This window comes from Dama dama, chromosome 23, assembly GCF_033118175.1.
Source record: "Dama dama isolate Ldn47 chromosome 23, ASM3311817v1, whole genome shotgun sequence".
Classification (NCBI taxonomy): Eukaryota; Metazoa; Chordata; class Mammalia; order Artiodactyla; family Cervidae; genus Dama; species Dama dama.
The window spans coordinates 47,104,435-47,119,835 of record NC_083703.1 but is presented as its reverse complement, the minus strand read 5'-3'; the positions used below and the strand labels follow the sequence as shown (position 1 = coordinate 47,119,835).

The 15,401-nt window shown below is 47.6% G+C and overlaps 1 protein-coding gene across 13 annotated transcripts in view; it reads right to left on the bottom strand.

Moving 5' to 3' along the window:
* The window catches only part of DIP2C (disco interacting protein 2 homolog C), a 294,103-nt gene that overhangs the window by 49,148 nt on the left and 229,554 nt on the right, over positions 1 to 15,401 (bottom strand). For 12 of the 13 annotated variants that reach the window (XR_009690071.1, XR_009690072.1, XM_061126603.1 and 9 more), the window contains 7 exons: positions 7,993 to 8,132; positions 7,352 to 7,488; positions 5,981 to 6,189; positions 4,863 to 4,977; positions 4,195 to 4,396; positions 1,603 to 1,712; positions 329 to 409 (listed from right to left, as the gene is read on the bottom strand). Coding sequence is in view for 11 of the 13 variants with exons in the window: in XM_061126603.1 (XP_060982586.1) it covers positions 329 to 409; positions 1,603 to 1,712; positions 4,195 to 4,396; positions 4,863 to 4,977; positions 5,981 to 6,189; positions 7,352 to 7,488; positions 7,993 to 8,132 (994 nt within the window). In the remaining 2 variants the exon portion in view is untranslated. The remainder of the gene's footprint in view (positions 1 to 328; positions 410 to 1,602; positions 1,713 to 4,194; positions 4,397 to 4,862; positions 4,978 to 5,980; positions 6,190 to 7,351; positions 7,489 to 7,992; positions 8,133 to 15,401) is intronic. The other variant, XM_061126604.1, reaches the window with a different exon arrangement.

The window sequence follows — 15,401 nt, the reverse complement described above, 5'->3', positions numbered from 1 at the left end:
AAATGGCAACTCACTCCAGTATTCTTGCCTGAACAATCCCATGGAGAGAGGAACCTGGTGGGCTGTAGTTCAAAGGGTTGCAGAGAGTCAGACACAACTGAGTGACTAAGCACATGTACACACACACACACACACACACACACACACACACTCTCAAACCCTTATATTAAAAAGTGACCTTTCTTAGGTGAAAGGTCTCAATCAAAATAGCAACAAACAGAAGGATTTAGGTAAGACTGAGGAGAAAGGTTTGAGTGGAGAGTATGAAACAGCAGCATAAAACCATGGAGCACACAGGCAACACCAGGGTACACGGGTGGGGCCTCACCCTACAGTTGAGCAGCGTGTACAACACGTGGTCAGGGGTGGTCTGTGCCCTCCACTGCAGGACCTCCGAGAGGAACAGGAACTGGAACAGAGCACAGCTGTTAGGTCCAGACCATCCTGGGCATTTGGGCTGGCTCAGCATCTAACAGTAGTGTCTGTCGGGGTGCTCTGAGGGTGCCTTAAGACAGGAGAGAATAATCTCTGACAAATATAATTGACAGGATAAGCAGGCGCTTACAATGCTTTCCTGGCAGTGACTGGAATTCACTGTGTCTGATTCAGATCCAGAAGTTGGAGGGCTGGGGCCGTGCCATCACGAGGGAAGTCCTCTGAAATCTGCCCAAGGATGGGAAGATGCCACTGCCCTTATAGACAGAGTAGTCGACACAGATCTACCCTGTTTCAAAAATGGGCTCTCTTAAATTTGCTGTGTTTACAGTGGTCACCTCTGAAGGCATTCAACAGCCCTGAGATCACACAGATCACATGCACCCACTAACATGTCTACAGTAACAAGGACGGTCCTGTTTCATGTCACCGACATAGCAATCGCCACAGGTTCATCTTAATCCATTTTATGATAGAAATGCAGTGTGAGGTGTGGAACATGGTCATCAAGCACTTTCTATGAACATGTTACTACATGTTACCAAACTGGCAACATCTTAAATGGCTGATTTTGTCATATTTCCTTGGAGCCCACACAGAGTGGGACCACCTTTTGGTGAATCACCAGAGTTCTTCAGCTGAATGCTATAATGGGGATTTGCAGCTGCGTGGGACAAACTGTGTGTCTGATGCTTATGTGGAGAAGGGTCTAAATATTCCTCCTACAACTCCTAACGCTGCTTTAAGAATGTCTGGCTTTTAAACCTGGGTTTTGAATTGACACTTCCTTGAATTGCAATGATCCAAGGACTGAAACCTCACCATAAGGTGGCCAGGAGGGCAGTATGAGTGTCCAGTCAGAGCTGGTGGAGAACCAGAACAAGTGTGCAGGGAACACCAGGACAGGATAGGGACTGCAGACACTGGCTTCAGGCCTGCTGGTCATGCGCTGTGTCACCCACCCACTTCTGTGCCATGTGAGGGGTCCTAAACACTGCACCCCAGCAAACACGCTTTCCTTACGAGATTACAGAAGGGTCTTGCAGCGAGGCAGGAAGAAATGCCATCAATGCTAACACTGGGCTGGCAGAGAGGGCAAGTGGGAGTCAGTGACACCTGTGACACAGCATTTGGGCAAGAGTGGAGAGGAACCAGACAAACTCTCACCTTCCGGGCCTGGTCATTGTCTTCTATCTGGCCCAAGTCTCTGCCGCTGGCCTGTGCGATCCTCTTCCCAGACACCAGGTTCCCCACCATCACAGAGGCAGGGCCGATCTCTGCAAAGCAGCAGCAGCACACACATGAGGTAGGACGCGAGTGAAGTTCCTGAAAACATGACTTCCCACTTTGGGAAGGAGCTTACTCTGATTTCCTTTCAAAGATGTGACTTTGAAAAGCCTGATTAGAACAGGGTTTCAAGTAAGTCACTACCACGAAAACAAAGACAAACAGGAGCAAACCTCAAGTGAGGGGGCACAGAAATAAAGCTTTCAGCATCTCCCCTAAGCGTCCTCCCAGGCCACTGCCTTTGTTCTCTGGTGAAGGGCATTCAGTATTTGCTGGAAAAAACTAGCTTTTTGACAACAGAGTCATATAACCTTCATTATTTAACAAGAACAGATGAGACACCAGATACCATTAGAGAATCCTTCCTTAAAACTGCCAGTTACATGAAGCTGTCCTTTCCGCGTTGCCTCAGAGTGGTGTGGATGCCCTGGCACTACTCAGTGCCCTGAAAGGCAGGTGACCAGCCGGTTCTCACAGCCCACTCGCTGGGTCACACTTCCCTGTCCACAGTTCCCAGTCATCCGGTGACATCTGAGTACTGCAGCCCTGCAGTGGTCGTAGCATTTACCAGTGATCCTTCATCCTAAGCATCTGTCTTGAACTCTGGTCACCAACGGCGTCCCAGTACCTGGGCCCACTGGGGGCCAGGACACCAGGTCGAGGTGTCCAGGAATGAACAGGGTTAGAGGAGGGAGAGGGAGTGAAGCCTCCCTGGGGAGCCCAGAAACTCTTGTCCATTCAGTACAAACATGCCAGGCTTTTTTTCCATCCTTTTCTCATGCTCATGAAGGGCTGTGCCCTGTGTCTGTCTTGGCTGGCCACCCGAAGCCAGTGCCCACAGGATGTGAAGAAGTGGATGCTTCACTGGGAAATAACTCTACCCTCCACACCACAAACAGGGGTCAAAACAACAAAACAGAGGTAAGAGGAAAAAAAGAGAGGAAGAACATTAATAAGGAATCTGAGAATATTAGAAAACTTCAGAGAAAGATTACTGGCAAATGCCAACCTAAGGTGCCCAGAAAGCAGTGAGAGCTGAGGCCTTGTGAGCTCTTTCAGGGAGGATATAAGCTCTACCATGGGAGTCCCAGCCCGGCCCCACAGGCTACTCTGCTGGCAGAGCGTGGTAGTCAGCCAGTGGGTGACCCCATTCCTCCTGCAGCATCAGTGCCCTCACCTGAATCTGGAGAGACGGCTCACTCGCACTGCATCAAGCTTGCTTCGGTAGGTGGCCTGGTTCCTATGTCTACCACCACTGTGCTGTACCCAGGGTCCATCAACCATCTCTAGCCAACTTGTCATGATCTCTGCCCCTGCTGCCATGCTTCATCAGTGGAGCAAAGAGCATCAGGCCTGGGTCTGTCTCTCCAATACTCTGGCCCTACAGCCTTGGGTTAGTTCCTGAACCCCTCTGTGGCATGATCTCATTTCCTTGTAAAATGGAGACAAGAACACCCACTCCTTAAGGCTCCAAGAGGATAAGACAGGTTAATACCAATAATGTATATAGGCATGGGCGGCTTGTGCCAGGCCTGCTACTCGTCATTCTAACACCCCTTGGGCTCACCTGGCCGCCCCCCTGGTCTGTTTGCATGTCAAGCCTGGGGGCTGGGGGCTTTCCATCACTATACTAACACCACATTCTTGCAATAAATTCCTCTTCACTGATAACTGGGTACCACCTTAAAGAGCATAATCGTTGCTAGGAGGACCAAGTCAGATGATTTATAATTACATGTCCCCTGATAGTTCAGTTGGTAAAGAATCCGCCTGCAGTGCAGTAGACCCTGGTTTGATTTCTGAAACAGGAAGATCTGCTGGAGAAGGGATAGGCTACCCACTCCAGTATTCTTGGGCTTCCCTTATGGCTCAGCTGGTAAAGAATCCGCCTGCAATGCAGGAGACCTGGGTTTGATCCCTGAGTTGGGAAGATCCTTGGAGAAGGGAAAGGCTATCCACTCCAGTATTCTGGCCTGGAGAATTCCATGGAATGTATAGCCCATGGGGTCACAAAGAGTCAGACACAACTGGGCGACTTTCACTTTCACTAAACTGCAAATCAGCAGACAAATGTTCAGCATCATGATGACACCACAAATGAAGCTGCAGAACTCCTCACAGGCTCCAAGGGCTGTAAGCTATCGAAGAGGTTTGCAGGTTTTATTCTAACGTCTGTAGGAAGGAGCGGTGACCCTGAGAGGTGCTTTGCCAGAGTCCTCAAGGAGGTCTGACACCTGCCAGGGAGGCTGGGCTCAGGTACTGCCAGCACCTCTCCTTCCCAGCGGCCCTCGCCCTGGGCCTGGACTCCACTACCTTCTTCCCACATGTGGCAGCAAGACAGTGTTTAGGAGGAGGCTGACCTGACAGAGTGTATGACCAGAGGCTGGAGAAGAGGAAGGCTGAGAACAGGGTTGGTGTGGCCCTCACCCAGACCCAGGACCACCCCAGGCCCTCACAGCCCTTCAGACGTACCTGGTTGCTTCTGCCGAGGCTTAGGCAGGTTTGTAACGCATGTGTGGGGACACATGAGGACATTGCAAGGGTGAAGTGAGCCCTCCAGGAAGAGCTGCTTCGTTTCTGACAAATGGATGCCCCCAAGAGGGGTTTTGGGGAGGGTGTTTGCTGGAACCAAGGCCAGACAATAAACCCCAACTTGATGTATACTGTCGATTGCCTGGAAAGCCAGAAGAGAAAGAACCATGTGAAGCAGGTATAGTGAACAGACAAAGAGCCAATACTCAGACTGTGCACAGCATAACACGCAGAAGCACATGCAGCACCCGCAAAGCTCCCATCATGGAGACACTGAGGTCAGGAAGGCAGGTCACCAACCCAAGCAGAACACACAGGTCACAGAGCATGCGTGGAACACCACACACGTGAGAACGGACACTGGGAGGAAAAAAGCACGCTCTCAAAGTCATAACAAGAACTCCTGCTGCGACCTCCATGAGTGAATGGGAGCAGCTCTGCACACCTTTGACCCCTAGGCCAGGTCTATTTAGCTCCCCACCCCCAGGAGGCAAGCCCAGGTTCTGCAGCTGATGAGTCTCTGGTCAGAAGGAGGGATAAGCAGAGCGCTCAATGGCACAGGGAAAATGATGTGAGCAGGGAGGGGGCTCGGGGCAGGCGCAAGCTACCTGCAGCACCCTGCTCATCCACTGGAAGCTGTCCTCTTCCGTGGAGTCTGGCCTCTGCTCAGCCACAATCACAATCCTTTCATCGTGCAGGACAGTCACTGAAAACACGGCTATTCTGTGGATGCAGACAGGACACGTTGGTGAGCACGTGCTGGAGATGCTCACAGAAGGACTGGCCTGCCATGAAGGGCTTCACAGCTACTATGACCAGAGAGCTCAGAGGTTCGCACCAACTACCCCCCGGGAAAGAAAAACTGCAGCTGCCAACTTCCAGGCGCTCACCCACAAAAGCACAGGGGGAGAAGTCTGACAAAGCCAGGGGGCAGGTGGAGGACGACTGCCACACTTCTTGTGGAAGCAGCCTGCTGCAGCTTGGGCAATGGGTCTCAAGCCAGGACAGACAGGAGTTGCGCAGGTATCAAAACTGCTGAAATTTACTGGGACCTGCAATTTGCATCTTGAGTTTGTACCTGCGAAGCAATATTCTCCCAGTGAGCAGAACTTTGCCATTGGGGAGTTTTGGTTTTCTGCTAGCCCAGATTCTCTCAGGGGAAGCACAGACTGGCCCTCTGTGGGGGGGTCCTCTGCACAAAGGTGGCTGGGCTACACCCAACCCGAAGCTCTACGTCTTCCTGCTCCTGCCAGCTCAGCTACACAGGGCGAAACCCAGAGCAGCTGACTTCCTCCAAATCAGCAAAACCTCAGGAGCCATGGTCAGTGATCCAGCATTGGCTGTGTGCCAAGCAGGGGTTAGGAACACCACCCAGCAGGAACCCACGGGAGGCAGTTTACAGCTCATTTGCTACCTTTGGGTGAATGAACTGCAACAAGATAAATGCTTGGTTCTTTTCTTTGTGTAGTTTATTAATTAAAAATATGCTTTTCAAATGGATATGATTCTTTAACTTGGAGAACCTAGTGAAAATACATTTATCGGGCTCAGAAAATTTTCATAAAATTGGACATTAAGAACTGCACAGAATCGCAGAAGTGACAGAGTTCAGGGGCTTCAGTGTACAGAGGAGGACAGAGAGTCCCATTAGTTTAAGCAATTTTCTGCAGCTTTATATAAAAAGTGTAGCCTGTGGAGAACCATACAAACCACAGAGCACACCCACCTTCCTCTGTAGACGAACTTCATGGGCTCCACAGCCAGTGCTGTGGCCACGATGTCGTCGGCGTTGTGTCTGCGCCCGCTGACCACCATAAGTCCGTCCATCTTGCCCACCACGAACACAAGCCCTCCAGGGCCAACGAAGCCGAGCAAGCCCGTCCTCACGAAGGGGTACTCACTGACCGGGGCCCCTGAGCTCGTCACTGGGAACACCTGGGGACAAGGAACTCTTGAGTGCCTGCTGGGGCCTGACCTCCGCCCTCCTCTGTGAAACCCACTGCTCCTGCTTCCCTCTGCTCGGTCTCTTCACCTGGCCCTGGTGGGAGAAGTCCAGATCTGCACAGCTGCCATGAGCGCCCGCCTGCGGATACATCCCCTTTCCCCGTTCCCACTCTCACAGCTTGTCCCTGGCCCACATGCAGGGCCCTCTGAAGAAGCCTGCCACAGTCTAACGAACTCTAATTCATTCTTCTGCTTATAAAACCACAGCATAAAAATGGTTAAGTGGAGAAGCAAGGCACACTTTAAATAACATCTGTCAGTAGTAAAATGATTCTTGTTCATTACACTGCTGTCGTCTTCCTTACTGGAAACACACTCAAAAATACAGAGGGAGCAGCCCCACCACAAGTTCAAACTCGACCCCTAGTTTCCTCCCACCTAACACATAAGCCACACAGAATAGAAGACAGGTTTCATTTAGACCGTGTCTGGCTCAGTTTCAAGGGCACTTAGAAACCTGAATCCAGACTCAACAGATCTGCCTGTACAAGCCACATCACATGTGTTCACAAAGTTATATTTATAGCCTTTAAAAAATGTATCCCCAATCAACTCTATTTGCTAACATACAACTTAGTCAAAGTGTGCTCCTCCTAAGGTCAGCACACTTGGTGAAATGGTAAGAATTCTGAGAATGTTGGGTTTACCAGGCAGTGTGCACATGTGTGTGCTAACTGCACACCACACCATGTGCACACAGCACGGACACACGCTTATGTGGTGGAGGCAGCTGTGTAGTGTGAATGCTTAGTCGAGGCGGACAGTCCCTAAGGAGGCCACTGCGCCCTCCCTCGGCAGGGCTGCGCGCTCCCCAGCCCCACCCATCAGCTGCTGCTCTTTCTAGATGGGTGAGAATGGCAATGAGAAAAAGGCCGCCTCTAGAGAAACTGTACTTGCTCTTTCTCAACTCTGGTTATGAGGCGAAAACAAGGCTGCTAAGCCAAATTTATCAAAAAAGCTATATAAAATGGCAGGAGAAAGTACAACCATTTTAATTACCATGAATATATTTTACTGAGAAATCACCATCTCCTTTCACATCTATTCCACACACCTGGCAAAAGCTGTCCGATGGGGCTCACCTGCCACCTACCTCGAAGGTGTTCTTGGTCATACCCGAGAGGCCGTAGTAGGACATGCCCGTGGCCACTGCACACACGCAGAGCTCCCCGACTTCGTCTGTCCTGCACAGCTGGGGAACCCCGTCCGGCTTCACCGAACACATGATGGCTGAATGCAAAACAGGAAGCACAGGTGACTTTAGAGAGGGAGTGGGGGGAGCTGGAGAGGAGAAATAAATGGATACAAAAAAGAACACAAACAGAAGCAGCATCTGCAGCAAAACCACAAGTGAAAGAGAACAGGCCCTCAGAGTCCCTGAAGCAAGTTGTGATTTTCTTGTTTCAGTAAAACATTTCATAGCTGTGCACTGCTGTAAGTTTACGGTGTAAATGGGATTTACACACCATGCAGACATGAGGATGACACTGAGAACAGACCATATGGCGTGTGTCATCAGCCAGTGCACAAGGCCTCCAGGACACAGTCTGAGCCCTGAAACCAATGAGCACAGGACACCTGCTCCAGTCTCTTGAGCCTGTCTGAATAGAAAGCCTCCCTGTCCCACGGGAAGCTCCATCTTTGCCTCAGACTCCCCATCGAGGCGGGCCCTCAGGAAAGGCTGAAGGGTGCTAGTTCTCCAGCCTGTGGCTCTGCACCCACCCCCACCCTCACCTCCAGGCATCACGAGGCCGACGTCCTGCACGGTGAGCACAGACAGCTTTTCCTCCGAGTCCACGCGGATGACCCCGTAGGTCAGCCCATGCATGGACAGGACGCCGCGGCCTGGGGGCTGGTTGCTGTCGTCGGTGGGCCTATGAGGACAGGTTGCGTCTGATTAGAAGTATGTCAGCTGTCTGAACACAGACACGCGTGTCCACATGCCACCTGCACACCAAGGCTGCCCCTTCAGGCCCTAAGGGCAGACACAGCTGTCACACGCCCTGTGTTCTCTGCTCAGGACACACTGAGGTCTGCTCCTAAAAACTGCTAGACTCCTGAGAAGCATGGAGATCCCACAGGGCTCCCTTGTGTCCCTGCCTTCCCCTTACATGTGTGCACTAGACACCAACCAACTCCTCCAACTTACTCCTTCTCCCTGCAAGGTCGGATCTTCTAGGTTTGAAAATGGCTAAGAAGGGAAACTCAAGTCTCCAGGAAGGAAAATGACAGCAGTCAACAGAAATGCCAGACTGTGAGTGTGGCCTCCAGGTCAGACGTATGCTGAGTGTGCGCACTCTCAGGTTTAAGAACTGGCAATTATTTGGATGAGAGACCAGCTATCAAGTGCTTGATGGTTAGGGAAGGTACAGCTTCCCACATCCAGGGTCTGCTGTCGCCACCCCAGCTCACCTCCACTTGTGTCCTCACTGCTTCCACTCAGCATCTGGTGGTGCTCGCCCTCCATGCCCATCCACTTACCTGGGGCCCAGGCCTCCTCCTCGCCTCCAGCAGGGTGCCTCATGGCCCTCTCCTTCACTGTCCCCCAGGGTGGCTCGTCACCCCACTAATAGCACCTCCATGCCCTCCTCCACAACAGGTACCTTCTAACCATCTACCCAGGCCTCCTCCATGAGGGCAGGGGCTTTCCTCTGGTCACTGCTGAACCCCCACCCCTGGAGTAGCGTCCAGTAAAAAATGTCTGCCGATTAGATCAGTGAATAAACAAAACATTTATAGGATCATGGATTTTATCCCTGAAAACGAAAGATTCTTCAATGTGAGCAGAGTGAGAGAATATAATTTCGGTAAACTTCACGTTTGTTTCTCTAATTTTCCAAATATTTTTTTCTATACGATTGCTGGAAAAAGCCAGATGATCTTTTTGGCCAACCCAATACAAACACCTAAAGTGTTTTAGGACCTAAAATACAAACTATAGATAGCAGTCTGCCATGTGGCTTTGAAGTATTTCATGAAGGTTTATAATGAAACTAAAAAACATAAATGGGGAAGCAAAAGCTAAAATTTGCAATAACGGGTATTTGAATCAAGTTATTGGTATATGTTAAAAAGAAGCATATATATCAGTTACATTTCAATTAAAAAAAATAAAGAGTCTGAAAATCAAACTATTCCATCTGTAACAACCAAGAGGAGTAGCACTAAAGAATACAAAAGCAAAGTTGCCCAAATAATAAGACCCACATGAAACCACCTGGAAATGAGCCCCAAACAGTAGAACTGATATTGATCTCCTGGCTGTATCTTTTCTAAAGGCTCCAATAAAATTGTAAAATGAAAGAGGAGCCTCGCAGAAACCCTAGGGGGCCAGGACTCCCTCACCCTCATCCTCAATCAAGACCTCATGTTGAGAGTCAGAATCATCAGCCTGAGCACCTGCTGTGGACAGAAATATGCTCCCTCCAGAAGACATGTTCCTGTGCCAACCCCCTGTACCCAGAACGTGACTTTGTTGGGAAACAGGGTCTTTGCAGAAATAAGTAGTTTGTAAAGGGTTATAGGTCTACAAGCCAGGGTTGCTGGCACCACCAGAAGTTGGAGAGATGCCCAGAACAGATTGCCCTCAGAGCTCCAGACAGAGCCAACCCTGCTGACAACTTAACCTCAGACACTAAGACCCCAGAGCTGTGAACTGTTACTAAAGCCCAAGCAAATGAACATTCTTAATAAAATTTATAGGTACTCCTGTTTTTATTTTAAAAATCCACATGAAAGCAAAATGCTGAACCAGCCAAGACATATCCCAAGTATGGGAAGATTTAAGAACTGATACGTTGTGACCAAGAAGCCAGGGCGAGAAGTTCTTTCATGACCCAGCAGTGTCTTAGATACGAGATCCACTTTCCAACATCCAGTATTTAAATATCTTAAAATCATGAACTGCATTTATTACAGGAAATTTTCAATTATGTTTGTAAAATGCTATTTATGGGAAGACTGAGTTCACTCACCTAAATGTAAACCAACAGTACTAACTTTGCATTACTGTAATCTATGCCATATATTATATTTAACAGAGTCCCTGCAAGTCAGACTTTCTTGGCAGCTTTGCAAAATACATGCAAGAAGGCAGCACAGAAGCACCTTAACTCCCAGGCACAGTACTTGGCCTTGCTGCTCACTTGCTCACACCCCTGCAATCCTGGTTGTGTCCCCCAAAATTTCCACAGGACCCGTTGTGCCAAGGAGGGAGCGGGAGCTGTGCTCAACTGGGCATTTCATGTGCCAGATAGTCCTGAGCCCTTTACACACCAACTTACTCATGACCGTGAACCTGCAGAGGCATTGCTACTCTCCCATTTTACAAAATAGAAAACCAAGGCTCAGAAATATTAACTTAGTTGCCTGTGTGAGTGGAAGGGCTTGTGGGGATTCAGCCCCACAGAGGAGCCCCTGCCCAACCATCCTGTCTCCTTTCCCAACACTTTCCCTTCCTCTGGCCTAGAAGACTAGGCAATTTTTAGTTCACTGTAAGTTTTCTCATGAAATTTTAAAACAGTGGTATGAGTAATGTGAGCACACCCTTCGGATGGACACAGCAAGCTCTGCATGAGAACACATGGCAGAAGGCTAAGACTCTGCTCACCTCCAGCCCCACCCCCTCCTCTGGCAGCCACTACCCACGGTAAGAGTGAAGTTTCAGTCTTTTTGGCCCTATTGCCTATAAAGTATGTGCACACACAAATATGTTTACACCAAAGAGAAGCAGAACCCCATGTGCACATTCTTCTGCAACTTGCTGTTCTCACCAAACACCTCACAGAACTTCCCACATGGGTGTGTGCCTGTTAACACATACAGGATGTGTCCCGGACATACCAACGAACTGACCTGCTTTAATTATTACATGGTGTTCAATAATATGAACACATTTTTCTTTCATTTAATTTGTATGCATTTGGAAATATTTCTGTAAGATACATACCTAGAAAGGGAATAGAGTGATCAAAGAGCATATACATTTAAAATTTTAATAAAGCCTAAATACCTTCTCAAAATAGAGAAGCAAATGGCAACCCACTCTAATATTCTTGCCTGGAGAATTCCATGGATAGAGGAGCCTGGTGGGCTACAGTCCTTGGTGTTGCAAAGAGTGGGACATGACTAAGCATGCACGCACACACCTTCTCAAAAGACTGTGTCATTTTGCAATCCCACCAAGAGTGAATGAATATTACTATGTTTTCACTCACAGTCCATTGCACTATGGGCTCAGAATGCTGTTCTTAAGCATTTTACGTATGTTAACTAATGGCTTCTTCACACAAGCCAATGAGATAGGCATGACCGTTCCTCACTCATAGACAGGACATGCACCACCAGGGTGACGGTGGTGGGGTTGGCCAGGCAGCACGCCCAGACTAGCTTCAGAACCCGTGTCTTCCACCTTGGTGCTAAGCTAAGCTGCCCTCAGCCTTACCTGTTTCCACACACCTGTGCTGACACTGATCACCAACCTTATAAGTGTTTCCAATATGGTGAGTAAAATGCATTTCTCATTGTTATTTCAATTTGTATTTCCAGGATTATTAACCAAGTCAGGTGATCTTTTCCTCCATTAACACCCTCCTAGGAAATAAAAAATCCAAGGAGATAAACTAGGTGAGGGGAGAAAAACCAATCCCAATAAGCAAGATTCTTAGGAATTTCAAAACATCTACTTTAATAATCAAAACAAGTAAGCTGAATAATGGCCGAGAGTGCCACAGACCCATTTGTCAGCTTCCAGGTTCAATTCCAAGATGAACAGTGTACTTATGCATCTCACACAGAACACAAATTACAGGAGGAACCATCCTGGCAATCTCAGGACCACACAGAGCTGTCTTCACAGTCTAAGAAAGCACACAGCTAGGAATGGCGAACACCGCCATGGTGGAAAAAGGGAAAAGCCCATTTGAAGCCAAAGAAGAGGCCCCGCAAGGAAGGAGCTGATAGAGAAGGCCTTCAGTGGGCAGTCTGTACCCACTGTTATTTGTGGTGCCATTTTTAGCCTCTAACACACTCAACATGATCAGCTTTGAGTTGATCACGCTTCTACAAGGCCTAAAGAAAGAACTCCCACACATGCAATGAATACATCAACACTGTGCAAACAGCTAGCCAGGCTTAAACATGCAGCGATGCTAAGTGGGGTCAAGTCAGCGACAAAGATTCTGAGGACTTCCACTGCTGGGACTCAACAAGGTAACTACATCTTCTTAGTGCCACTGACATCCTCCAAGACCTCGGCTAGCTGGGACAACAAAGGCACAAGGTTGAAACATAATATTCCCCAAATTAGGAGTTATTTTAATGTAGTTTTGTCCCTTTTCTCTGATGAGAGCAATACATGCCACATTAAAAAACCATTTTAAGAGCTGAGTAACATACAAAGGAACGTTTCTCCCTATATCACACCCTCACCTATTCAGTAAGTATGTAGTTAGATTTTTTTTCTGCTAAATCTATTACTTATAGAGGCTTTATATTCTCTCAGCCAGAAAAGGGATCACACCATACACATTGTTTACAAGATGTGTTCTTCATTTGTCCTGGTTACTTTTCCCTGTCAGAGAGCAATCATCTAGAACCAGCAGGGAGACAGTCTGCAAGTCTGGGGTTAGGGAGGCTACTTCCCAGCATCTCCCTTTGTGAACCTCAGTCTCCATTAAAGCAAACTTCTGTGCTCAATTCAGTATAACACCAAACACAGTAAAATCAACTCAAACACACATGATCAGGACAATGAGATAATATTCATCTCTGCTCTTCACTGCTACCTCATTAAGTCATTTTAATTTAGATGATTATCATCTCCAAACTATTTTGTTAGAGAAGTTTTAAAATTTTATCTAAATTTTTAGATAAAATGACGAACAATGTATTTTTATCTCTTATGTTTTAAAAATAAGATTATGGATCTCCAAACTCTGACATTTTGGGGCAGTCAAAAATATTCTTGAAAACCCCACTTCAACCCCATAGGCTGTGTTAACTGTTTTTCAGTCTGGATCACTAGTTGGTTTGCCTCTGTCAAGAAATCGTCAAATTTCAGTATAACCTAGGGGCTACATGGTAAGGACAGTTCCATGTTTGCTATCTTTGCCTTTTGTTTCTGACCAGCTTTCTAACTACTAAATTAGATACTTTTTCAAGGTGGAAATATTTATGGTGGCACAGGGGTATCTTTACCATTCTTTGGAATTACTGACTTAACTACTGTGTTTTATATATATATATATACACACAGTTTTTTTTTTTAATTGCCAAAGTGTCAAGGTACTGAAAGAATACCTTGTAGTTAAAAGGGCCACAAAAAGTTTTCTTAGTTCAATCAATATTATCACAATGTAGCTGTTAAACAATGGGCTCTATCATCTATATTTTAGAGATGGAGATACAATCAAATACAACCAAGGAGAAACCCAGTCCAGAAAACAACCTATTGGCATCCATCTTGTCCTGGTTTTGTAATTCTTCTGTTGAGTTTAGGCGTCATGGATCCTTACTTCTCCAGTAATTTTTATTCTACAATTAGCTTTCAGAGAAAAAAATACTAAACATTCATCTGGATGCACACTGCTGGCCCAGACATTGGCCAGGGCCCTGCTGCCAGCTCTCCAGTGCACAGGTACTCCCTGCTCCTTTCCAAGCAGGATCCGGAGGTTGACTGTGTCCTTCTCGCACCCGAACCTTCCAGGACACTCCCTTTCATGTAGGTGAGAGGCCTGCTGCTGCCTTCAAGAACAGGGACATCAACATTACTTAGTAGCCATGACCACGGGTGTCAAGCCACAAAACCTGGTGTCCACTCTGGCAAGACCAACTCAGAGCAGCCTCAGAAGGCCAGCCCTCCTGGCTTCCACACCCAGATCCACTGGCTGCCCAAGCAGCTTCCCTGTAACAAGCTGGCTTGAAGATTTACAAACATTTTAACAGAAGACCATCACAGAGCAATATGTGTTCAGAAAGTCTGCGCAATGGAGATGCATCGGCAATTTTTCTTCACTGAGGACCACAGGCCAACCACTCAGTGCCATTTTCTACTTAAATGGACAAAAGCCAAGCGGGCAATCATCTGCTTCCAGCTCTTTACTGCAAGTTCAATCTCTTCACCACAGGGTAAACAAGCTGTCCTGGGAAGGTTATTCAGACAGGGCACAAATGCTCAGACAACAGCATAAAGGAAAAAATCAGCTCCCAACCCTTCAAGTGAGAATGAAGGACTCAGCAACAGAAACAGACTGACAAGGCAGCCAATCACTTGTTTTTTGCTTTTTTACGTTTTCTTTTAAAGATCATCCTGTGAGTACTAGACAAAGTGTGAGTGCTGCAATGCTTCCCATGCTGATTTTATAATATTTAAGAAAGTGTCCAGTTTGTCCTCACTCCCAAATCCACAGGAGCAATGATGAGGCCTCCCAGGCCCCCACTCAAAACTTGAGTGAATAGAATGGATCAAAGCTGTTTTTACTTAATAACTTGCTCTCTCACTTCTTAAGTGTGCAAAGTGCACTTCAAGTTTCAGGAAAAAAAAAAGCACAAAACACAAAAAGACAGATTCATATTCCAAAAGCAAGACCATTCTGTAGACACAGCCATGTGTGTGGATACCAGACAGAACAGGAATCTGACCTCTAGCCACTGGTCACACAGCCTATAAAGGAAGATGTTCCAAAAAAAAATGAGTGTTCTCACAAGTTTGCTTGAAAATGAACTTAAATATGAACATGTAAGAAACAAGGATGGTGAACGAAACAGGTTCTAAACAAGAGTTTAGCATGTGTTTTTCATCTACATTCACCCCGAGACAGAGACCCTGTCACCCACTTCACTGTCACGCTGTCTGAGTATGACACCGTCACAGAGCAATGCCCTCCCTGCACAGCCAGCACTCACAGCTCAAACGCAGCACATGCAGGTCTTCCCTGGCATTAGAGCATCACCCCAGAGCCCCAGGATGCTGCCCCACACCCTACCTGTGTCCATGCCTTCTCCCTCTCCCCTGTCTCAGCCCATCTCAGGACCAGCCTCATGGGCGTGTGGGCAGTAGGGACATGGCCTTTCTGCTGCTGCTGCTTTCTCAGGGAATCAGATCATGATACTATAACTTTATGCAGTTAGCTGCACCTAGTCAG